The sequence below is a fragment of the Tiliqua scincoides genome, chromosome 8 (assembly GCF_035046505.1).
Source record: "Tiliqua scincoides isolate rTilSci1 chromosome 8, rTilSci1.hap2, whole genome shotgun sequence".
In the NCBI taxonomy this organism is placed as follows: Eukaryota; Metazoa; Chordata; class Lepidosauria; order Squamata; family Scincidae; genus Tiliqua; species Tiliqua scincoides.
Window position 1 is genome coordinate 48,107,051 of NC_089828.1, and position 25,931 is coordinate 48,132,981.

General features: G+C 44.3%; 1 protein-coding gene across 2 annotated transcripts in view; it reads left to right on the forward strand.

The window, feature by feature from the left end:
* The first annotated feature begins 1,049 nt into the window (after positions 1-1,049).
* ULK2 (unc-51 like autophagy activating kinase 2) overlaps positions 1,050-25,931 on the forward strand; it is a 78,285-nt gene continuing 53,403 nt past the window's right edge. The window contains exons 1-3 of one of the 2 annotated variants that reach the window (XM_066635697.1): positions 1,050-2,433; positions 5,014-5,106; positions 12,562-12,603. In XM_066635697.1, the coding sequence (XP_066491794.1) occupies positions 2,341-2,433; positions 5,014-5,106; positions 12,562-12,603 (228 nt within the window). In that variant the 5' untranslated portion in view covers positions 1,050-2,340. The remainder of the gene's footprint in view (positions 2,434-5,013; positions 5,107-12,561; positions 12,604-25,931) is intronic. The other variant, XM_066635698.1, reaches the window with a different exon arrangement.

The window sequence follows — 25,931 nt, forward strand, 5'->3', positions numbered from 1 at the left end:
GCATTTCTTTATGAGGGCATGCTACAAGCTTTAGGGATTTTTAGTTTAGATAAAAGCCAACTAAGGATGTGACTGAGGATTATAAAGCAATGTACTGTATGCTACAAAAAGAGAGGGCAGAGAGATTTTCAGTGGTCCCCAAACTTTTAGGACCAGGACCCACTTTTTAAAATAACACTGTATTGGGACCCACCTAGGTTTACCAGACTTTTAAAAAAGGAGATCTAGAAAGAAATATTTTTATTTATTTACTTATAAATAATAAACAGAAAAAATAACCCTCAGACTTTATATTTACACATGCTTGCGAACGGCTTGAGCTCAGCTTGCTGGGCAGTTAGCAGCCACCTTGCAAACTGCAGGAGCCGAGCTCTTTGCAGGGCCGTTAGCAGCTGCCTTGCAGACTGCAGGAGCTGAGCTCTTTGCAGGGCCGTTAGCAGTTGCCTTGCAGACTGCAGGAGCTGAGCTCTTTGCAGGGCCGTTAGCAGCCACCTTGTAGACTGCAGGATCTGAGCTTTTTGCAGGGTTGTTGGCAGCCGCCTTGCAGACTGCAGGATCTGAGCTCTTTGTAGGGCAATTAGCAGCTACATATCTGATTTCTGAATAGCCTCAGTTCTTGAGGCACTTAGCTGATCTTTCCATCACCCACCCAAAATCAGGTCGTGACCCACCAGTGGGTCCTGACCCACAGTGCGGGAACCCCTGTGGACCTAGCTTTCAGTGCAGCTCTGTAGCCAGGATCTGTGAAACATGAAGCTTGGAGACTGTTTTATTTATTTATGTATATATTCGAACGTATATAATCTTTTTTGTTCAACACACAAGCAGCACCTCCAGTGCCACACGAGGCCACTTGGCCTCTCAGGACTTTTCCCCTCAGGCGAGGGCTGTCCACTTTCCCGCGCGGACTTCTTTTTCTCCTCTCGGCTCCTCCTCCGCCTTTCGCTCCGCCCCCGTGCTTTGGCGGAAGGAGCGGCGTTGCCAGAGTCCGCGCGATGCGTCATTTAAAAGCTGCGACGCCTCGCGGAGGCTTAGCCAGTCGCAGCTGGACGTCGGTGGGTGAAGATAGGAGAAGCTGCAGCCCCACTGGTCGGCTAAAGGGGGGTGAAAGGCGGCGGCTGCCTGAAGACGCAGAGAGCATCTCTTCTTCCCCTGCTCTGCAGTATCTCAGCTTTAAGCCCAGGAACCTTCAGCAGCAGTGGGGTGGTGGTGGTGGTGGGAGTTGGTCCTTTCTCCCCTTTTGTTCTTCTTGGCCCTTTTTTGGGGGGGAGGGTTGGGACTGGGGTGCCCCCAGGCTGTGAAGGAGAGGGGCAAGGATGTAAGTGGGCAATGGGGAGGGACCCCTGGGGGGGTTTGACCCCCCCAATTCCTTTTTAATCTCTAATTCACAGCCCTTACTTTGATCCCTTTCTTCCCCATCTTGGAAGGATCTTCATGCTCCTTCCCTTACAGGGGTTTTAAATTCCATCTCCCTCCTCAGGGACATTGTTAAAAAAATAAAATCTCCAGGGTCATAATCACCTCTCACCCTCTCTAAATTTACAGGTGTCTTATTCTCTTCCCCCTTCTTAAGGGGTTTTATATCCCAGTTTCCCTATTGGGGAAGTTATCCTTGCTGCCCACATCATTTCAGGAGATTATTCCCTGCATACCCACTCAGGGACATTGTCGTCCCCCCCCAATTATATGAGTTGTATTGCTTTGCTCCCCCAACAACTAAAGGGATTTTTACTTCTACATTTCCCTCCCTTAGAGCATCTTTAAAAGAAAACCAGATGTCCTGTCCTCCCCCATTAAAGGTGCTAAAGCCTCCTCTCATTAAATGCCAGATAGCCTTAAAACTCACATGTATTATCTTTACCCAGTGAATTCCTTTATTGCAAACCCCTTGTCTTTAACTATTATTAATAAAGCACAGAAAGGGACCCCTAGTGTCCCTTTTCTCCTGCTCCTGATAGCTCTGTGTTCCTTCTTGTTCAGAGGAGGCTTAACCCCCCATCCTACCTTGTCCCACCCTCCTTTCCTTCCTTCCCCCATGCCAGAAAACGCTCATCACCTTTGGGAAGCCGGAGCAGTCAGCCAGTATCCCCCTACCCCCTTTGCCTGGGGGGGCAGCCTGCACCTCCCTTTGCAGCATGCCGGCAGCTGCCCCCCTTCCTTGTGGGCAGCCTGGACAGAGCGATGGATTCCCCCTGTGCCCCTTTTTCCCTGTCGCTGGCCTGGGTACTGATGTGAACTTGGTTTAGCCTTCTGTGACAGCCCCCCTCCCCTCAATTCCTCTCCCTTGATCTTCCTCCTCCCCTCATCTCCTCAATCATAGGGCTTCATGCCCCCCCAGGGATGATGGAGGTGGTGGGGGATTTTGAATACAGCAAGAAGGACCTCATAGGACATGGAGCCTTTGCTGTGGTCTTCAAAGGTCGCCACCGCAAGGTAAAACCAGTGAGAAGAGCTGTTGTGTCTCTCCCTCTCCCTTTTAATCTATCCCTTTGCCTGCTTATACAACCATCTCCTTTTCTTACCGACCCAGAAGGAATGTGTTTTGTTTGTGTGTATACAGTTGGTGGAGGTTGCTATCTTGGAAGCTGGACTGGGGATCAGCATATTTACCCCATCCAACCAGACAGCAACTTCTTTTCTCTTTAGCTTCCCCCTTCTCTACAGTATTTTGGTATTGGTTTTGTGATTTGTGGCTGTTTAAGGTAGCTTGAATTGAAAGCATCATGTTCTGGGAACTGCTGAGGTCAGGTGTGTTCCAACAGAAACTGTCAACCCTTCATATTTGTTCTTTTTTTGGCAGGTGCTGTATGTGGCTCACCGCTGCTGGTTTAGAGAATCTTCGTTTTAAAGTTCATGCCTGTTTGTTTTTATTTCAAAGGCGAACTGAGATGATGTCAGAGCCTGTTGTTGTGGGCTGCTCCTGCCTCCTGTTTTTCTCTCTTGTCTGTTGTAATCGTGTATAAAGGCTTGGATGAAGTTGTCAGTTTTGGTAAACGTTAGAAATAAAAGGTGGAGGGAGGTTGGTCCACCCCTTCTCTTTGTTCTCTCATTTTTTTGTAGGTATCTCAAAGTGCAGAGGGAAGATTTCTCTCTGGCCACCTAGAATAGAGAACTAGCCACTAGTGTTTTTTTCTCCTCGCATGTTAACTGCAGATCCCTTAGAAAACTGGCTCTTTTCAGATTGGTTAAGATCTCTCACATTCAAAGGTGTCTCCTCTTCCAAGGTTGCTATCCTTCTTGCATGATGTACTCTTTGGCATGAAACTTTTTGCTTTTTTATCAGAGGAAACACCTTCCTCTTCTCAGGAAAACCTGTCCCAGTTTTGCCTTCTGTGGGGTCTAGCTGTGATCATGTATTCAGTTTCTCTCCTGTGTGAGTTGTTTAGTGTAGCCTACTGTCATGCTTTGATGTTCATAAACTTTGCGAAAGACTAGGTAGCCTTGGCCAAGTTCATACTTTCCTGCCTCAGTTTTCCATCTGTTAAAAGAACAAATGAGTCATCTTCTTTGTGCCTTGTGAAGGTGTTGTGGGAATGAGCAATAGTGGAATCCCTTGTTCAACTTTCTTCCCCTGTTTTTGAAAGTTTACAAGCAACTTGGGGCAGGGCCTTGTTTTTGCTTATGTTTTGTGACATGGCTTGTACCTTAGAGTTCTTAGAACAAAAGCAATTACTTTGTATAGTGGAAGTGCTTCAGAATGACTGCTGATATGAAGGCACTTTGATTTAAGATTGCTAAAAGCAGCATGTTCTTGCAAAGCATTAAAATCTGTTTGGTCTGTCTTGCTTTCTTAAATAGCTCTGTTTTCTTTCCCTGTGTTTCCCAGAACTGTTTGTGACTCAAAGATTACAGTGTTATCTAACTAAAACACAACAGTGTTTTGTAACTCAAACCCTGCTAGCCATGCTTGCCAGGCTGTTAAAATGCAAAGTTCATTTGTGGTGAAAATCACAGTTAATAGAGTCTAGCGCTTGGGTTGTAAGAATTTGCATGAGAGCAAGCACCCCAGGGGGAGATAATCAATGTATCTTTAAGCCATTTCTGCCCAGTGTTGCATATATGCAACAGGAATAAAATGTGTACACCTGGGCAGAAATGGGCTAAGATGACCTTATGCCTGGACCATTTGTCAATTGGTGATGGAATTTGGCTCCTGTGGAATTCTGAGTGGAGGATTGTGGTTGATGGTCACATTTAATGTCTGTTTATGGCAATCAGTACTTTTTTTTAGGTCTCTTACAAACTTGGGGGGCTTCACATCACTGCCTGCTACCCCCACCTCTCTTTTTTGCATTGCTTGATATCCAGCCTGAAGAAGACTTCAGGAGAACTCAAAAACTTGCTTAAGATTTTGCACTTATTTGGTTGATGCTATTAGAAGTATTGCCAGACTATAGCTTTTTTGATGTGTGTTTCTAATGGACCAACATGGCTACTACAGTTTAATTCAGAATATTGCATATGAAATCCTTGATTGTACAGGAATCACTTCTGATGGAAATTGAAAGAGGGAATAAGGATTACTTTTTTGCATGATATTAGGCAAGCAGATCACCAAGGAACTCTAAGGCTCCACCAGTCCTTGGACTGGAAAACCCCAGGGAGACCCCAGAGGAGGAAAAAAATGAATGGGGAAGGACAATACTGATCAATTCCAAAGTGGGCTGCCAAGGCATTCCATTCCTTTCCTCAGCCACCCTTTTCTCTCTCTCTGGGTTTGCAAATGGGGTTCCACTAGTTATTTCTAAGGGGACTGGATTATTCCTCTAGTTCTTGATGACAGTAAATACAAACAGGTTGACAGTGGCTAGAGTGCCACCCTATTGGTGCCATTACTTGTTACATATCTTCCTCTTAAGATTACTGTGTCGGTCGTGCTTAGACACAAGATCCTAAAAGTGAAGAAAAGGAACAGATCTTGATTGTCTTTCTGTTTGTCAGCGCTATCTAGCTGCTTGCCCAGAAGGTTAGAAAAATCCTTTGTATTAAAGCTCCTCTTTCTGTCCTTTTCAGAAAACCGATTGGGAAGTGGCCATTAAAAGCATTAACAAAAAGAACTTGTCGAAGTCTCAGATTCTTCTTGGGAAAGAGATAAAAATTTTAAAGGTAAGTCTGTAATCATCCTCCAAATGATAGCCTTATCAATTACTTGTGCTCAGAGGAGATGGGAAGCTCCTTGTTCATCCCAGAATAGTCATACCAGTTCCTTTTCCCAGCAAAGGCTCATCTCTAGAAATAAATGTGAATCTTAGTTTGGTGTGGAGACTTTGGTATTTCAAGGGCTCAGTAATTTGACTTGTTTTCCTCTGTGCAAACACACCAAAAGCACAGAAATTAGCATCCTGAGAATGTTTGTGGTCATGCTTTTTATAAAGGTCAAGTTCCTGGTCCTTAAGGCTGCAGAAATAAAGATGGACACTGTCTTGGGTATATTCATAGAAAGCTGGCTTTTACTTATGAGTCTCAACATTAAAAGCATTGATATTGGGCAAAATGTTCAGCTTCCTGAGAATCTCAACTTTCAACAAAATACTAGCAGGTTTATAGACCTTATAGTTCCAAAGATGTGCTCAAATGTATATGTGTAGGCAATTCCTCCTTGCATCCCAGCAGCCAGAGTGACTGAACAAGATTCTACTGGTGGGGGATGGGGCTTTGCCACTTCCCTTGATGCACAAAAGAATAATGAATTGCGCAAAATGTCTCCAAACTGGCTTCATTTTCATGATTTAAAAATTTCAGCTTTTCTGAGTTGAGTTTCCTTAGCACAGAAGGAGCTTGCATGGTTGTGTGTTTTGTTGTTTTTAGCAAACCTGTATTTGTCTCCTTTAGGGATAGGGAATAATGTCAGCTTATGGCCTTTAGTTTGCCTTTTAACTGTACTGTGTGTTTTTCTTCTAAAACTCCTCCTGCGTTCTGCTTGGAATGGTGTGGGTGGCAGTTTCTGGAGGGGTGTGGAGTTTTCACACTGGCTTCAGTCATCCTCAGTTGACCTGCTGCCTTCAGCAGAATGGTAACTGATTCAAAGTGAAAAACATGTGCTCTTAGAGCCTTGTGAATTAGAGACATGTGAGTCATAGCAAAATCGATTTCGAAGCTCACCTGAATGTACACACACATACTCAGGCCCTATCCTTGACCTTTGTGTGTGTTTAGTGGAAGTTAAGAAAGGGCCCTATGCGTATAGAGCCTGTTCCTCACCTTCTAAATCAGCAATTTTCAACCTTTTTATCTCGTGGCACACTGACAATGAGCTAAAATTGTCAAGGCACACAATCAGATTTTTTTTTTACAATAGACAAAACACACCATGCTGCTGGTGGGGCACTCACATCCCCCAATGACCCTATTAATAAATGATTCTCCCCCAATCTCCCACTGCACACCTGTGGACTATTTGCAGCAAACCAGTGTGCCACAGCACACTGGTTGAAAATCACTGTTGAAATTCATCAAGATTGCAGAAACAAACTGGGAGCCAGTAAAGCTGTTGTAAAATTGGTGTAATGTGCTCTGGTCAGGCAACTCCAGTCAGCACCTTGGTGTCCCCATTCTGTACTACTAAAGGGCTGTGAATGCCTCTCAGAGGCACAGTACATAGATCCAGAGGTGAAAGTGGACCATAGCAGCAATTCCTGGCAGCACTGTTGTAGGCCACACTTGCTGCAAGCCTAGCAATTGGCTAAAACTGAGACATATTGATGCCGAGCCCCGCTTCTTGTTCCTGAAAAACCACCAAGCATGAGGAGTGGATAAAGAGCCAGTGGAGGAGTGGATGAGAGCCAGGGTGGTGTAGTGGTTTGGGAGGTGGACTCAGACCTGGATGATCCAGGTTCTAATCCCCCCTTGGCCACAAAGCTTCCTGGGTGGCCTTGGGCCAGTTACTTTCTTTCAGCCTCACCTATTTCACAGGGTTGTTGTGAGGACAGGAAGGAGGGGAGCAGCAGCTGTGTGAAACCGCCCTGAGCACTTCGGAGGAAAGGCGGTATAAAAATGTGAAAAATAAAATAAATAATAAATAATAAATAAAGCTGGTTTTTTTTTGAGGTGCCCCATCCGTTGATGCTGACTCTTGGGGTTGAGGAGAGCTGATACAGTTGATCCTTGACTCTTTTAGTTTTGGCCAGGAAATACCTAGTTCATGTATGTCATAATGGCCCCATCAGACCTTTTCTAATTGTGTGCCATCCCATATCTTTTTCTGTGTTCTGTGTCAGCTCCCATGAGCAGCCTATGTGGCACAAGGTTGGCAATTCACTTTATTGGAGGGAATGGTGAATTACCAGTCTGACTCCAGCTGCTATTCCTCCTTGCACATATACAGTAGCTAGAAGATGTTACATAAGAAGAACCTTGAATCGTAAGAAGCTCTTCTTACATATGAAGCTCTCCTTGGCTCTTCTTACATAAGAAGAGCCTTGCATCAGGCCGTAGGCCCATCTAGTCCAGCTTCCAATTTCTCACAGTGGTCCACCAGATGCCTCAGATGCCTCACAAGACAACAAGAGACCTGCATCTTGGTGCCCTCCCTTGCATCTGTTATCTTGTGGGGAGGAGAATTTGTTTTGGATTAGGGTGATTTGGCCCTTGGGCCACTAGTGACTAATCTACTTTATAGTAGAGTGTATTAATGTATATTAATTGACCATTAACAATATGCATGTCTTGAGGTTCTCACAATGTGAGAACAATATTTTGACCTTCTTGGAGTGTTATGTGTCATGTAAGGTGTTTGGATCTGCTGCAGGACATGTTATGAAGGATCCTCCACTGTTTCTGGTTTCTCACTAGGTTAGGATATAGTTGTTGTTAAAATAGACTTTAGAATCCATGGAACATGTATGTGTTCACCAGGCATAGTATGCCTGGCAGTATTGCCTGGCAATAGTAATGGCAGTATTCCTGCCCCATCTCTGAGACCCACAGTGTTCCTGTTGTTCTAGGAGGAAATGCACCAGAAGTAACTTAATTAGAAAATGGATGGTGATTCTGCTCTTTAATCAGAGACACACAAACTCCTTATTGGGACTCCTATGTTCTTATGACCCTTCCTTGAAGTTTGCCTTTGTGGATCCACCCCAGTTCTTCAGTAATAAAAGCAGAAGTCATGGCATGTCCTATGTTCCCCCCCTTTTATACTACTGTGCTGCAGTTTCCTCTGTAACCTGACAATTTAGCATTCTCTTCCCATCTGCTGGTCTCACAACTTACTAATGCTGTGGACTATATACATTGCTGTCTCGGCTGGTACATACAGCGGTCTTTCTTGTCTTCAACTTGCTCTTAATGCGTGCTTTTCTGTTCTCTCTTGTGCCATTTTTATATGCGTAATCTGTGTGGCATCAAAGCCATTCAAAATTAAATAGTTCTACATACATTAAGCAGCCTCTCCATTCTCTTGACATCCTCTTTAAGGGTGCCTAGAAATTTAAGCTCTTCAGCTGTTTTGAGCATTTTTGTTCAGTGGTTGTAATTTGATTTCCACTCCTTCTCTACAGTGAACCCTCAATTCAGTGGACTAATGGAGCAAAGGGGTGTCTGTGCCAAAAATCCATTAAATTCAAGTGTATTTAAGTTAATGGAGACATGCACAAAACATATATTACTTGTTCTTAATGAAGCAAAAAAGCTTGATTCCAACATCTGTCCTAGCAATGTCTGTTAAGGGTTCACTGTAAAAGCAAAAGCACTATCTGGACTGTGAACAATGGTATTGGCTCTTATTTAGTTCTGTTTGGGGTGCAGCAGGAGCACCCGTAGCAAATCTTATAAATAACCCTTACATCTTATGCTGCAGTTTACTTTAGAAACAAATTATTCTTGATTTAAATGTTCCCAGATAGTTGGGAATCTGTTCTTAGCCCTGCCTTGCTTTGGAATGCAAGCTCATTTGAGTGTCTCTGGCTCCGGCATCCTGGTAACTCCTTTTGCTTTAGGTACTACATGATGATCGTATCCTTCTGGCCTGTTTGCAAATGTTGAGGGTTGTAGGCAGTAGTTCTGTACCAACTTATCAGGCAGGTTTCAGATGGTGGCATTGGGGAACTGCTGCTTTACACCATGTAAAATTATGTTGGATACCACAGGCCGGTCTTGTCAACCTCTCCTTCCCATGCTTTTCAACATCTGCTTGGAAAGTCCCAGGATGAATTAGTCACTGATGTGACTGATGTGATGTGAAGTGTCACTGATGTTATGTGACTGTTTCTCCTATTCAGTGGAGCCAATTAAGATGATGGAAGCTTTGAGTGGTTGCCTGCCATAAATGAAGCATTGTTGGCCTAGGCAGTATGGAGACATTAATGGTGGAGGGTTCATTTGATCTGAGAGTTGATGTTTCCTGGGTATTACATGAGTTTGCACATACCAAAAAATATCAAGTTGTGGTTTGGGGTGCTCCAGGGTTTTGCTGAACTTGTCCTTGTTTCTGGAACCCCAGGTGATAGCTGTGGGCTGGAGCACTGTTTTTTCCAGTAGCTAAGAGGGATGACATGGTGACTGTGATGCATGATGTGGTAACATCCAGGCTGTACTACTGTAAGGCGCTCTGCACATACTGACTTTTGAAGGCTGTTCCATCCCACCCCTTAACTAAAGAGGCAAGTCTCAGTAGGAGGCTTATCTAGCCCAGACATAGAGAAGGTCCAGATACCCATCCAAGCCCATGTCTGTTTGGGAATGGCGTTTTCAAACAAAGGATAAATACTTGTTCAGCTTTTGTCCCTTGTAGGATGCTAAGCCATCACAGAAATGTCCAAAAATAAACAAAATCCAGGGCATTCATCACACCACGGCATGAATAACTGGCCAGATCCAGGAAGAAACATAGCTGGCGCCCAAGTGGAGATGTACTAAAGTACTCTTGGCCACAGCAGCCTCTTGCCCTTCTAGGAGCACCCCTAAGCTACTTACCTGCTTTTTCAATGAAAATGCTACCCAATGAAGAAAAATTTGAACTTCCATTCCAAGATTAGCACATCCATCTTGTGTAGGTTAAGCCTCAGTGTGTTAGTCCAAGTCCAGTCCGTTGCTATCTCCGGTTTTAGCATTTGCAGCCATAAGTGGCATGGATGTATGGGACGTAAGGGATCATCTTGTTCTGTATGAACCTCACCACATACAAAGGTCATCAGAGGACCTGTTTTTTTTTTCCTACTGGTGGCAAAGAGCAGGGTCTCCTTAGTGGTGGCACACTATCCCCAGCCCCTTGCTCAGAGAAGCTTATTTGGCCAGCTGTGTTGCAGTTTTTAGGAAAAATGATAACAATTATTTAGAGAATAATTATTTTATTTTTTTAAAAATCACTTTTCTGTAGCTTATTAATGCTTTTCTAGCCTTGTATGCTTTAAAGTTGGTAATGTGTTTGATTGCTCATGACATTTACGTATGTGCTGCAAGCTGCCCCAAGACCTCTTTAGAAGCATGTGGCAAAGTATACTTCTAAAAATCAATAAAAGGGAAGCAGGAAAATGTTGCTGGCAGGGAGGTTAACAGGTAGGGCCCTGTCCACGGATCCACTCCAGTTAGAGCACTGGTTCCCAGCCTGTGGTCCAGGGACCACAGGTGGTCTGTGAGACCCTGAGAAATGGTCTGTGTGATCACAGAAAAAAATCACCTTTGATCACTTCACTTGAGAAAGCACTCCCCCTCGGACCACCAGAGAGGGTGGAGAACAGACTGTAGCTGTCAATGAAGTGTCAGCTGCAGCTGGGGCAATCCGTTCTCCGCTGTCTCTGGTAGTTCATGGGCAGGCACTTGCTTGGGCGATGCTTCCCCATGGACCACTGGAGAGAGCAGGGAATTGACCACTTGCAGCCACAGCTGACTATAAAAGCAGCAATCCAGAAATCTTCTTTATAAATTATAAATCTCTAATGAATATTCTCTAATTATTACAAATTTAATTGTATTTTTTTATGACGGGGAGGGTTCTGTTGTCCATGATAATTCCAATTTTTACCTCAGTGATCCATGAGCTTCTAATGGTTGGGAACCACTGAGTTAGAGGACCCATCTGGCTAGGCTCATCCTTGAATCCTCAGTGCCAGAAGTAGTGCCCTGTTCTCCATGGAGTGGAGCACTTTGGGAGTCCAGGGTCTCCAGTAACCTGTTAACAGTCTCTGTTAAGATTTCTGCTCCTTACCTTGCTCTGTTTTCCCTGCTAATAATAATAATAATAATAATAATAATAATAATAATAATAGTATAGGCATTTATATACCGCCTTTCAGATTACTCCTCAGACTTTAATTCAAGGCGGTTTACACAGGCAGGCTGTTCTAAATCCCCGTAGGGATTTTTACAATTGAAGAAAGGTTCTATCTTTCAAGAACTGCACAACATTTCAGATGGATCTTTTATGGACTGTTATCACTTTCTGGCCTCCAGATTCCTCCCACGCAGGCTGACAAGCAACTCCTTCATCTCTCCAAGAGCAGGTGGAATAACTCAGCTGGGCTTGTCAGCTGCTTCAAGGTCTCGCCATTCACGGTGCCGGTGGCCTCGAACTGGTGACCTTCGGATGTTAACTTCAAAGTACTTATCCAGTTATACCACCTGCATTCCTATTCCCCCCCTCCCGCTATTTTTAATGAAGCAGATATTTTGTAAAATAAAGCCTAGGTGGTACATTCACTGAAAAAAACAAAATCTACCTTTGAGAAATTCCTTCATTTGGACTAGTGGTCTCTTTCTCTGTTCCCATCCTCCCTCCACTTTTGTTTTATAAAACTTATGTGCCTTCAAGAGCTCTGTGACTAGCAGAAATTCAAGATGTGTATCTTGCCAAGCGTGCAGAAGGAACGATGCCAGGAAAAATCTCCCTGCTGAATTTCTGAGGATAGTATTTTCCTGTTCCAGTTAACATAAAATCACGTCAAGTCATTAAACTGAAGTAGTCATCCGTTTGTCAGTACTAACCATTTTTTTGTTGAAGAGAAAAGGTCCTGTGTCTTTTACAGTTTTGTATAACACAAAGCAGCTGTCAAACAGCCCTAAAAAAAGGAACAGATCCAGGGAGAGAAAATCACAGTTGAGGAAATGGTACATAAAAACAGCTGGTAGAAAAGAGAGATGGAGTTTTACAGTAATTCGGTGTTTCAGGGCTGTTGCAAAGAAGGCATGGCTCCGTCCAGCTACAGTTCTAGCCATTCTTAGAAGGTGCAGCTTTGACAAGGGCTCTCCACAAAAAGCATAACAGACAAGAACAGGCTTTGCAAAACGCTGCTTTCTTTAGTGCCTTTGTGTTACAGTGCTCTTCATCCTGGGTGTGATGGACATCTGCAACAGCCAGTGAGAGTGTTGTGTTCTGGCTACTGTGGGCCAGTCAGCATCACTTGCCTGCCTCGCCCTCAACTATGTCTGCTGCAATGCTATTTCAGACAGTGCTTTGCAGGATTGTGTCCCCTGCATTATGGGAGATAATACTGTACAGTGAGAAGGAGGCTGTTTTTCATGCTGTATGTTGTGTGTGTCTTATGAGTCCACCTTTACGGAACAATGATGATACTCCTAAGATCAGTGTACAGGATTTCCCTGAACTGTGTCTCTTCTGCTTTCTAGGAACTTCAGCATGAGAATATCGTAGCTCTCTATGATGTCCAGGTGAGTTTGTCCCCCACTGTCCATGGTTTTAGCAACTTAAAAAAAAAATTATTACATTGTGAGTGTATGCATTGAGTGAAAACCCAAGAAACCTGAACACGAGGTAAGAAAATATTCTCCCCTTTCCAAGGAACTTCAAAGGCCCTTCTGTGGAGCAAAATCAAAACTGGTTTGGAGATGAGCATCTTATAGTGTGTCAGAACCAGCTCATCCATGAGACTGAGTGCTGATTTGCAAGAGCACCTGCCTTTACCTGTAGGAGTTACCTTTGTTTCTGTTGCTGCCCCCCCTGCTCCCTGCATATGAAAGCGAAGAGAAGTGGAAGATGCGGTGTGGAGGAGAGCAACAGATAGTTGTAGACACTCTAAACCTGCCTTTCCCAGTGTAGGTTGCGAGCAGTGTGGGTTGCAAGCCCATGCGAAGTGGGTCATGGATAGGCCCTGCTACCTGCCCTTGCTTCTGAATAACTCCAAATGAGAGCCATTCCTGAAACATTGGGCAGCCCCAGAGGCTTCTTCCGGGTCGTGCTGGGCTGGCAACCCGCTCTACTGGTCTCCACAGGTCTTAGAATGGCCTACAGGAGCCCCCAAAAACCTCTTCTGGTTTCCCAAGACAACTTCCATTTCGTCCCAGAAAACTGGAAGTGGCTTTCAGAGGCTTCTGCAGGCTATTCTGAGGCCCACGGAGGCCAGTAGAGTAGGTTGTCAGACAAGCACAACCCAGAAGAGGCCTTTCTGGCACCATCAGGAGCTTTGTGAGCCACTGTGGAGGATGAGGTGAGTCACAGTGCAGTTAAGATTGGGAACTGCTGCTTTAACCTGATCCTTTCCTCTCCTCCAGACTTCATTTCCTGCTCTCTGCCCCTCTTTTTGAATCTAAGGAGCTGGAGGATAACTGGCAAAAGTTGTGGCTGGTGGGCCGTCAGATAAAGATGCAACCTTCAGTGCTCCATGCCAGCTGCTGGAGGTTCTTGTGTATTTTGCTCTTTATGTCACAGGCTGCTGTGTTTCGAGAACAAGGATGGACTTTCCTGACAGGCCTTTGGGGAGGAGGAAAAGCTTCAGCTTTGCTGTCTGAGTTGCCTAGACTAGGAGCTGAATTAAGGCCAATGGCTATCCTTTTCAGTGGGAAGTCAGGAATAGGTTTCTAATTGTGCAGTGGATGTCTGCTCTTAAGAAGAGTGATTAGAACAGAAGGCTTCTTTCTGGTGCTGGGCACTGATGTGAACTTCAAAACTGTCCAGTCTGCCAGGCCCCCAGCTGGGGATCTGTGTCCCTGCTAAGGCTCCTGGAAGGAAAAACAGTTTCAGTTCAGACTTGTCCATCTATGTCTGCCTGGATTTTCCTTAGGAGGAGACACATGCTGTTTCTGAAAGCTTGCAATGGTAGATTGCAGCTGTATTTGACAGTTAGGGTTGTAGGTAGAGACTGGCCATTTGCAGGCCCCAAAGTTTCATGTGCATCTTCGGGGTTATTGCTAAAATTTCTTTTATTTGGTTTAAAAACAGCAACAAACCAATCCAAAACAGCATTTTGATGTGAAGCATACCATGCAAATTACAAAATGTTGGCACATCCTCCCATATGCTGGTGATTGAGTGAGGTAGAACTGAAATGTGTTGGTTGCCTTTGTCTCTTTGGCTTCAGGCTGCAAGGACCACTGCCATCACCCCACCCACACAGTAAAAAGAAGCTGGAAGAGGCAGATGGATCATGTGCTCCAGCTCAGTATCTTAACTAATTCACAGAACACCCTGCTTCTGTGTGCCTGTCTCTTCTGGGGTGTGCCCCTGTCTCTTTGTCATGCTACATAGTCTGCATATCTTTATGTGATCTTGCTGCACTTTCTGAACTTCAGGTCTTAATTTTGTGGGCTTCTTCGGGTGTTTTTGGACCTGATCCTATCTCATATGTTCCTTTTGTCTAGTTCTTCAGTCTAGACCAGCAGTTTTCAGGCTTTTTTCATCTCACAGCACACTGAGAAGGGGCTGAAATTGTCAAGGCACACCATCAGTTTTGGATAATTGATAAGGCACACATACTGCCGGCAGGGGGCCCACATTCCCCAATGGCCCTACTAATAAATGACCCTCCCTCAAACTCCCACAGCACACCTGTGGACCCCTCATGGCACACCAATGTGCCATGGCAAACTGGTTGAAAATAGCTGGTCTAGACCCTGTAAAGCAATAATCAGCCATTGCGTTTTCCAGTGTACTAGTCTTGGGCTGAGAACAAGAGCAGTAGGCCAAGTCCTTTTTTTATCACCAGTGTAAGCTGGATGAACTAGAAAGATCCATGCTGTCATGTTGCCTGTCCCTTTAGGGCAGGGGCGCCCCTCCTGAAGCCAGGTGTAATTAGGTTGGCTAGAGCACCAAGCTTCCTATAATCAACTCGTAAAAGCAAGTGTGCATTTGGTGAGCCAAGTTGGGGGGGGGGGTCATTTGCTGGCTGGATTATGTCCTAAGACTGAAATATCTGCCATTGCTGCACAGAATGCTTGGGCCAGATCCCACAAGCCTGCCCATAAACTAGACTTAGGGTCTTCGCAAGTTGCTGAAGAGTCACAACCTAATGGTTGGCAACCTTCAGTCTCAAAAGACTATGGTATAAGCCTACAGCACCCGGTATTCCCAGGCGGTCTCCCATCCAAGTACTAACCAGGCCTGACCCTGCTTAGCTTCTGAGATCAGACAAGATTGGGCATGTGCAGGGTAACAGTTGCTGCCCAATTTCTTTGTTTCCTGATCTCATGATTTTGAAGCCAGTCCTTTGCTCTGGATGGGTCAGGGTTGTAATATTGGAACAGCACTGGCTTAGCAGTACCCTTTTTCTTGGTCATCACAACACCCCCAGTCTATGCAAGAGGCTGCTCAGACTTCCTAGCATGCCAGGAATTGTTTCCTGAAAATGGAATGGCCTTGCAAGGCAGAATTAGCTAAAATGCATAGCAGCTCAATAGAACAGTTGCTGATTGAGGCAGGAAAGACTTAAGCTAGTATAGTTGTTAGTTTGTGATTTTTTAAATTGTTTGTAAGACTTGCTGTGTGTGTATTGAACATATTTTGAATCTCTTGCTCTCCATCTGAAGAATTCATGTCATGGATTCCATAATGATCTGACTTGTGCCTTCCCTTGTGGCATTCTGATTGTATTGATCAGATGATGTCTCCCTGAGCAGTTTCTGGAGTGACCAGAGTGGCAGGTTTTGTGGCTACTAAGTAGCAATTAAGTCTCAGTGTACTATGATAGGACCGGTGTCCCTTTTATCTGATTATGCAGTGAATGCAACACTACCAGTTTGGAAAAGAACAGAGACTTAAAGAAGTACCTGGATAACTTCCCTGGAACAACATTGTGGGATATCTTAAAGCAGTGATTTTCAATCTTTTTCATTTCACAGCACACTGACAAGGCACTCAAATTGTCAAGGCACACCATCAGTTTTTTGACAGTTGACACCACACTGACAGCAGTGGCTCACATCCCCCAGTAGCGCTGCTAACAAATGATCTTCCCCCAAATCCCGTGCCACACCTGCAGAGCATCTGCGGCACACAAGTGTGCCATGTCACAGTGGTTGAAAATGGCTGTCTTGGAGTGGGAACCCCTTAACCTCTTTCATATGTTGGCAATCTATCACTGAGAACAGATACCTGTGGCTTATTTTCCTACCTCACCTCATATTCTGTGCTGTTTATATCTTTGGTAAGTGTAACATCTGTGTTGACTTTAACCCTTTAGTCTTTGTGGAGATAGTCATAAGCAACAAAAGAAGATCCAGTCCACATGTAAAGGATGTGGGTAACAGCCTTGCCATACACAGGACTAAGTTTGCAAAACTTTCCAATTTGTTGGAGCCTGGATAGTCCGGTACCTAAGACTTTTTCCCACGGGTGCTTGTCCTCTATGCATTCAACCCTTGGTTCAGCCATTTTCAACCACTGTGCCATGGCACATTGGTGTAGCGCGAATGGTCTCCGGGTGTGCTGTGGGAGTTTGGGAGAGGGTTATTTATTAGAAGGGCCATTGGGAGAATGTGAGCCTCCCATCAGCAGTGTGGTGTGAATTGTCAAAAACCGATGGTGTACCTTAAACATTTTAGTGCCTCCCCAGTGTGCCATGAGATGAAAAAGGTTGAAAATAACTGCCTTAGTTTCCATAATTTGCCAAGCACCTTTCATTCTTGTGTTCCTTTACTGCTGTGTCAGCCAAAGGCCATAGCAGAAAACAAAGGCGTGTGATGTATAGGACATTAGTAAAATGTTAACAGCTGATGCAGAAATCAAGCAAAATATACAAATTGCCTTGCATTTGGGGCAGATGGCAAGGTAATTTCAGTTATTAATAGTTTGTCTCTTAACAGTTTAGTATTATTTTTACGGAAGAGTTCTCCATCTTGGAAATTTTAGGTTCCTCGAGCAGTCTATGATGGGGGGCATTTACTGATAGGGGACTTTCATAAGAGATGATTCCAGAAATTTCTGCCTTATGTTTGCATATAAAGGATAGTTCAGTAGATGTAGGAAGAGACTCGCCGCCTTCCTATCATAGAGGCATTTTGTAACTTATTTTAGGCCTAGTTGTCACAAACAACAGATTAAGGGGTAAGCTTGTGACTAGGCTGTGCCACTTCAGATGATGGGTAGAGCTTCCATGATTGAGTATTTCTTCGTATGAAAAATCCCTGCATGTAGAAAATTAGAATGTCCTTGACATGCTACTTTTCCACGCAAAGGGAATCCTCTTGAATTATTGGACAATAAAATTTGGGTTTCTGTTCTGATCCCTCTTACAACCGTTGGTTAGACACGGAGTGCAATGCTGTGGTGTTCTGCTGAGTTTCTGATTATGTTAACCCTGCTGACGAGCACAAGTAACCTCTCCTGGTAGTCTGACTCCCCTCGTTGCCAATTGTGCTTTTTCTGACTTTGTTATCAAACTTTCCACTGAGAAAGATGTCAAGAACCAGCTTCCGTCACCTGCTTGTGGCAGCTCTGTCTCTTCTTAAGTAAAGGTTATTTGGAAACACGATCCCCATATTTTCCTGGATCATGTTGGAACGGCGCCAGCTTAGCAAAGGTTAGTCATAAAACTTCTCAAGCCTTCAAACCCAGAGGCAGGGTTGGACAAGTGGGATGTTTGCATTTCCTTTCAGCCATTTGCTTAATTAAAAGCCTGGTTGCTTGCTAGGGGAGAGGATATGTGAATGTCATACCTGTTGGATATATTGCTTGTACATTTCGATTGTAATGTAAAACTTGGCATGATGTTGGTGGACGTAGTTGGTCCCCATGAAATATGTGCAAAAGTGTACTGCATTCAACAAAAATGAAACTTTAGATTTATTTAAGGTACTGAACTTATGAATTATTATGCATCATTACCTTAACAAGAGTAAATTACTGTTATAGCCTGAGGAGAGCAAGGGCAGGCCTGGTGTGTGCAGGGTTGGTCACCTCTGATGATGAATTGGTGGGAGTGGAGGTCAATCAGCTATCCACCACAGTTGCTGCTCTTTTCGCTGCCTGGTTTTGAAATGGAAGGTGAGAGTAGTAGGCTAGAGTGTGTGCCATTGATGGGTAAGAGGGGTGGCATTTGACATGCTGCCTCAGGTGCTGGGAAGTCTTGGGTCAGCACATAGCATAGGTCTACATTTGAATTTGCCAACTTGCCCTGTTTTTTGTGTGCTGCTTCTCTGCCACCCTTCCATTACCATGAGTGTATTAGAGTACTGAACTTCTCTCTGCCACCTTCAGAAGGAAGACTGGTGGGTGGGTGTGTGGGGCAGGTAATCTTTAACTCTAGCTCTGTCAGTGTTGGTTGTTGCCCTGCTTGCTCTCAAGAGAAACCCCACCCATCATCTAGTGGAGATGTCTGCAAAGTTGTCCCTATTTCTTGGAAACAAACCCCAACCACACTACGACAAGACAGTCCCAAAGTTTGTTTTTTGAAGGACGAGTGGGTTGCCTTGGCTATTGTAGATCTACCCATGTTTTGAACTGCAGCTGTTATGTGCCATTTTGGGCCAGTACTTAAAACATGGGAGGCAGCACTTAAAAGTCTATTGAATATTGGCAAATAGTACTTCTTTTCTTCCCGCAGTGGTAAGTCATTTTTTTGGTTGACCTGCCATAGAGGAAGGGTGTCTTTCTATACTTCACTGTCAGACAGCTGACAGTCTTTTTAAAGCAATTTTAAATAGAAAGTTTGTCTGCACAGGTGTGTTTTGTGGGGTGAGATATAGGGAGGCGTACCTGTGGAGGAAAGTCTTGTAATTGGGTTTTCATAATGGATTTCTCTGGGATGAACCCATTAAGAATCCACACTAGTTATAGATCCTTACTGAAAAAGTAGTGCAGATCTAGTGGTTGACTGGTTTTGATGTTAAAACCTTTTGCATGTGTATCTTCCCTGAAGTGGCCTTTGAAGGCAGGTGTTGAAACACACTTTAGCCCAGTTGGTAGCCTCTAGACCTGTACTGCTGATAGCCAGTAGCTGGTCTATTGATCCATCTGCCCCTATTTCCCTGTCACCTGTGGCCTCTTTCCAAAAAAGGAGGAAATAGAGCATCTGAGCAACCCTTCCTGTAGTATCTGGGTTTCTGAAGTGTTTGGGGAGCATTGGGTAGTTGCTAGGCAATCCTGATGCATGAGTTTCTGTTGCCTGCTTGAGTTTTAGTTGTGTAATGAATTGTAGGGTGTAGCACCAACCACAGACTGTGTTGGGAGCATCTGCAGTAAAAAGTATTGGGATGGTAGCCATTCAGATGAGGGCACTCAGAGGGGCCTTGCTGTCCTTCCCAGTTCAATGCTCTGGCATGTTAAGCTGTTGCCTGATTCTTCAGTTGACATACCAAATGAAAAATGGAGGGATGGTCCATCCATGAGTCCAGCTAAGGTGCTTGCCTTGTGGGTGCTTGGCAGGGCCACCCGCCCCTGTCATTTCTCCTTCGCCCCCCCCCACTCCCTGAATTCAAAAAGTAGAAGTGTGAAGGAAACAAGTGTGATGGGCTTAGAAAGAGCATCCTGAGAAGTCTTTTGACTGACTCTGAATACATGGTTCACAGGCATATGTGTAGCAAGGAGCAAAAAGAGGGCCTGTTCCAGAATTGACTCTCAGACCTTCATGTTGATGTCCATAAATCAGCGGCAGAGTTGATTTCCCCTTCTTAAATATCTGCTTCACAAGTCTTCGTTTGCAAGCTGCTCTCTGGCTGAGTCTGTGGACACTTGGAAATGTGATCTGTTGTTTCCGCTTCTTCAGATGATGATGTATTGCTTAGCATGGACAAAGACAGCATGCATGTACTTAGTCTCTGCCCTCCCAGAGCATTCATTTGGAAGCATGCCCTGATGAATTGGTGAGCCATTAATGCATGTGCATCAGTTGACAGTCAAATAGGCTCACACTGAAGTCGGGCCAATAATTGCTGTTGATTACCATAAGGTTACTCCTTGCGGCTTTAACAGGCTGGAGGTACAGTTAATCGTTGTTTACAAATAGAGCCCATCCTTGTCTCAGGAGTGCAGCCAGCTGAAGCAAGTCCAAGGCAGGCAGGGGGAAAGATACAGGAACCTGCCTGAGTGGTGAAAACATGTGAACCTATTATCTTTAAGCCACCCCACTAGTCCTGCTAGTTTCATATTGTCTTTGATTTCCAAAGCCCTGGGCAGAGGGTCTTTTTCAGCTAGGATTCTTTTAACTAGAGATGCCAGAATTTGAACCTGAATTTGAATATGCAAGGCGTGTGCTCTACTTTGGAGTTAGAGTTGCTTGGGGTTGCATCTAGAAAGTGGGCCACACCATACAGCAAGGTGACAAGAAGGCACAGTCTTTGGGCACAAGACAGCAGGCTGCCATAGGTTATCTAGTCTGCTTATCATCTTATAAACTAGTCTGCTTATCAACTGAGAGACAATATGCCTCCTGGTTGCGTTCTGTCTCTCTCAAACTTGTCGTTGTTAAGTCGTGTCTGACTCTTCGTGGCCCTAAGGACCACAGCATGCCTGGCCTCTCTGTCTGCTGCTAACTTCTGGAGTTTGTCCAAATTCATGTTCATTGCCTGGGTGACACTGTCTAATCATCTCATTTTCTGCTGTGTCCCCTTCTTCTTTTCCCTTCAATTTTACCCAGCTTCAGGGTCTTTTCCCCCTTCCAATGAGATGACCAAAGTATTTAAGCTTAGGTTTCAGTATCTGTCCTTCTAATCAACAGCCAGGGTTGTTTTCCTGTAGGATTGACTGATCTGATCTTCTTGCAGTCCAGAGGACTCTCAAAAGTCTTCTCCAACACCATTTTCGAAAGCATCTATTCTTCAGTGCTCAGCTCCCCTTATGGTCCACCTCTCACAGCCATACATTACTACTGGTAAAATCATAGCTTTGGCTATACGGACCTTTGTCGACAAGGTGATGTCTCGGCTTTTATTTAAGTTGTCTAGGCTTACCATAGCTTTCCTTCCAAGAAACAAGCATCTTTTAATTTCATGGCTGCAGTCTCTGTCTGCAGTGATCTTGGAGCCCAAGAAGATAGACTGTGTCATGGCTTCCATTTCTTCCCTTTCAAACTTACCTCACATTTGTGTGCTGTATAATGTCAGTAGTAGTGAGGTTTTCTGAAAAAGCTGTTTTTTCCACCCTTTGACTGGTGTTGTCAAGAAGATTAGTAATGGTGGATGAGTTGCCTACCACTACCAGTTTTCTTCTAGAGGAAGCACCATGTGCCCTGAGTGATAAGTCCCAACAGGTGTCATCTTAGGTGTCCTGCATGAACAAAATGTACTCTAGATTAGTGATCTGTACATTGCAGAGCATTCTGAGACTTGTTCTACAGCTTGGAACCATTTCATATGGAGCACCCAGCCATGCCTGTTGACCTTCAGCGCATCACTACGTGAATGCCGTAACACATTTTGGAGTACAACCCAGGTTTCCCAGGGCAGACAAGGATGACCAGATGCATGAAGGTTTCTTGAGGTTAAGGCTTTGGAAAACCACAGGATTATAGTATGGTTTAAATGTGCAGCCTTTATCTTTACTGCCAGATAAACATTTTCAACTAGCCTGACTTAAAATTTGGAGTGGTTTTCAGGAGGGCAGGAGAAGTAGGGTGTATTATTTTGAAGCGTGTCTGAAAAGCTTTCTGCTCTTGGGGTTTAAGATTTGCTTCTTTGAAGACCGTGTTGAAAAATGTAATGCCTTTCAAATAAAGACTCTCTTTAAGTTCTCTTTCCCTGAACCCTTTGCCTTTAACCCTCACCTTCAAGGTGAATGAAGCCAGAGTGCAAGTAATGGCATTGCCTTGAACCCACCCTTTGTGGTTGGCGTCGCTCCCTCCTTTCTCTTATCTCTTCTTTCCTTACCGTCATAATGTATGCTTATTGGAGGCAAAGGCCTCTCTCTTTTGTGAAACTCATAGCGTGATGGCACTCTATAAATAACTTGCAAAAGCTGGCGGAAAGGACACTTCCTATATTCAAGAAGGCAGCAAAGAGAAGGGCTCTTAGGGTTTGTCCACACATTGCTTAGAATTATAGTTTTTATGTTGTGTTCCAGGGAGCCTTGGAATTCCATTGGAGTTTGCCAAGGTTTTCCTGATCACTTAATGGCAGGAAAAACGTCCCTGGCAGATGGTGTCCCTACTATTGCCCATCTTCCTCTTAAACGTGGAGCTGCAGGAACATAGTAGCCGTAACTTGTTAAGCAAAATCTTGGTTTGCAGGGGATGCTGGTGAGGCTCATTTGTACTGGCCAAATGCCCCCATGTGAGCAGAAGTGTGCTGTAGAATATGCTCCAGAGTCCTCTGCAGTATGCAGGTGGTCCTTTGCACAGATCTCAGTATGGAAGGGTTCCTTGCCAGCAGAAACTTGCCACTGGCTTGGGAGATCAGATGTGCACCGCCAGCCCTATGTACAACCTCTGCTGCTCCTCTTACAGGTATGTGTTGCAGTGACAGGAGTTATCCATGAGAATCTGTTTTGAATTGATGTCCCTCTCGTTTTAGCAGAATATAAATTCATTCTGCACGTCACTCATCTTGATGTGTCAGCTGCCAAGAGCAACTGCAGCCAAGATAATTTGTCCTGAAACCTTTTATGGCTAGCAGCCCATCTGGGCGAAAAAGCGGCTTTGTAGATCACCTCTTATTCCCTGTAAAGCAATGCAGAAGTGCCAGAGATCCTGCACCCCTGAGCATACTTGGCTTATGCTTTGTTTTTAGAGGCTGAAGTCTTGTTCAGGCGTTTCCAGCACTTGAGACACTTGTAGGTTGCCATGCCTTGCAAGCAGAGATCAGAAGGAATAGCAGCTGTAACCCAGGCTTATGTATACCCTGTGCATTAAAAACAAAAACAAAACTGCCCCATGTTAATCCAAATCTGCGCTAGCAGAAACTCAGTTTCTGGGTAAATTATGTCCGCTTACATCATTCGTTAAGATGTTCTGCAGAATTTGTTTTGGATTTTCTAGTTAAGAGGAGGGATGTGGGGCTTTCTTGGCAGTTGGTTTTGACCCATTTTTTTCAGAAGTTCTTTGCTGATTTGCTCTGATTCTGCCTGGTTTGTAATGTGGGTTATATTGCTGTCTTTTAGTTTCTTAGGATTTTTTAAAAATGGCTGCTGCTGGCGATTGTTGCTATATTGTTGGTATTTTTATTTATATCTATATTTTAGTTGTTTGTACTGTAAGGTGCCTTGAATCTCAGGAGGAGGATAGGGTGTAAAATTTTTAAATAAATAAAAGGGCACTGAAATCCACATCACTGGAAATCATGTTCAGCCTCCCTCTGACTTTTGAAAAACCATTTATTGATTTATTTTAGTATGTAAGCTGCTTTGTGAACTACTCTTGTTGAAAAATGGTCTATAAGTATTCTTAATAATAATAATTTTTGCTGATCCACAGACAGTGTAAACTTTTGAGCATATATTTGCTGCCCATAAGTGCTCAAAACTCGGTCTTGAAAAAGGGAGAGCTAAGATTCTTAAGAAGCCAAATTCTCTCAGTATCACATTCCACAGGGATGTGGTACTGAGTCCCCTTGGTAAGTCCCCTTGTCCACATAACCCCAACTGGAGGGCAACTGGAAGGACAAAATGCTATGAAGTCCACCCTGTGGATCCAAAGATGTGATCACTCATCTAGCAGGCATGGAGATCAGCTCAAGTTGTTCAGCTCACAGTATGTTGTACAAGGGCAGAAATAGGAAATATTGCCAGATAACGTAAGGGAGCTGTTTTAAACTGAAATAGAATTGAAGATACCAGGCTGTTTTGAGAGAAGAGTTGTTTTCTGACCTTGAATATAGCAGTGGAACCAACCCTGAGAAGGACCCTCCCCCACCAGGTCAGTTTTTAAATTAAAAAAAGACTTGACAGCCAGGATAGGATAATGGCTGAGAGTCTCAGCTGTGATTAGCTGGATCAAAATTTAACCTCTAGATGTCTAGATGTCATCTCTAGAACTGTAGAACTCTCTAGATGTCGTTGGGCAAGACTCTTTCTCTCAGCCTCTGCAAATTGGGGATAATGCCATGGGGTTAGCACAGGGCTCTTGTAAGGATTTTCAAAGGGGAAAGTGAAGTGTTCTTTATAACTGCTCTGTATGGTATACTGTAAATGTACTGTATGAACAATTAGGTGCAAGGATGAACACAGGCTAGAAACAGCATGATAATTTGGCTGTGTGCAGAGGTGGTTTGCCTTCACTGTGGATGGTGCAGTTGAGCCTAGTTTGCCATCCTGTGCCTGCACTTACAGGCATCACTCAAGAGGCTTTAAAAGCACGGTTTCCCATCATGTGCACCCAACTTGACACGGAGAACTTGAGTCTTTCTAGCCTGGGGCCTGCCTTTCCCCACTGTGTTTTTCTGCCTTTCCCGTTGAGGACTGTCCAATAGGGAGCCCAAGATTTAGCAGGAATCTGGACTTGACCTTCTACAGCATTGCCTTTGCCCTCCTTTGTTCCCGCAAGCTATTTGTCTCCATCACTTAAAACAGAGAGTCTTTCAGGGACACTGCTTGAGAGCCAGCAAGCTGTAAATTGAAGGCAATAAATCTCCCCTGTTCTTACCATCTCCAGATTTTGCTCTGCCAGTATATTTGTTGTTCTTGTTAGTTGTAGGTTTTTTTTTAAATAATTCCCATAGTTTTTTTCCCCCCTCACTGTTGCACTGAAAGAAAGTTTCAGTTTTCTTTCTGAGGCAGTCCAGACTTGATGAGGGCAGTCATGTTTGCTTGTCCTTCATCAAGCAGAGGTGTGTGCAGGGCCGGCCCATTCATGAGTTCAGCTGAGATGGTGACTTCAGGCAGTGCATTGGCATGAGAGCACCTGTCACCTGTCTTCATCCGGCCACCTCTTGCTTCTCCTCCCTGGTTTGAAAAAGGAAGGGGGGAACAGAGCAGAAGAGTAAGTATGGTGGAGAGTGGTAGGCTATCAGATGCTATAAACCACTATTCACACCTCTTCTTTGAATCCAGGAGTGGGAGGAGGAATGGCAGCTGGCATATCACCAGCTAAACATGGCGCACAGCTTAGGCACATCAATTCAGGCACCAGGAGTGTGACCCTGTGTGTGTGAAGCATCTAATTTTTATATCCAAAAAGGGGCATAGGTGAGAAGAGCTGGATACTCTTCCTCCTCAATTTCTTTTGCTTCAGGCATTTTTCTTCCAGCCTGCATTCAATATCAGAGCTAGGTTGGAAGAAAAATGCAATCATTGAAAGTCCACATCTCTAATGTGTGTATTTTTTTTTTTTTTACATTGAAGGGAATCCTGAGCATGCCCAAAAATACAATCTCCTTTGTATTTAGTTCACGTGTTCAAGGGCTAGTGAACTCTGTCTCAAATCATAGTCCATCCCTCATTCCTGACAAATTGCTATTTGTAGTTTTCACAGTGGTGAGGAAAAACAATTTTGCACACATTTATTTGCACACATTCAGAGTTGCTTTGCTTTGCATTTGAAAGCTGGGCCATACCATTGAAATCCTGAGGCTAAAAGCTAGTGGGTCATAGCTCCTGTTCAGCCCTGATGGGACTCCTCTGAGGGTCAATGAAGTAGTTACGTGGTTGAGCCTTTGCTTTTCATGCAGGAAGGTCCTGAGTTCAGTCTCTGATGTCTCCAAGGAGGGCTAGAAAATTCTCCTGCCTGGGGAGCTGCAGCCAGTCAATGTGAACAGTAGCAAGTCAGATATACCAATAGCCTGACTCAGCAAAGGCAGCTTCCTCTGGTCTGGCCACGCAGTTGTAGAGAAGGACATAATATTGCATTTCCTCTAGAGAGGCAAAGTGTGCATTAGAACCTCTTTGCCTGTTGCACAGAGAA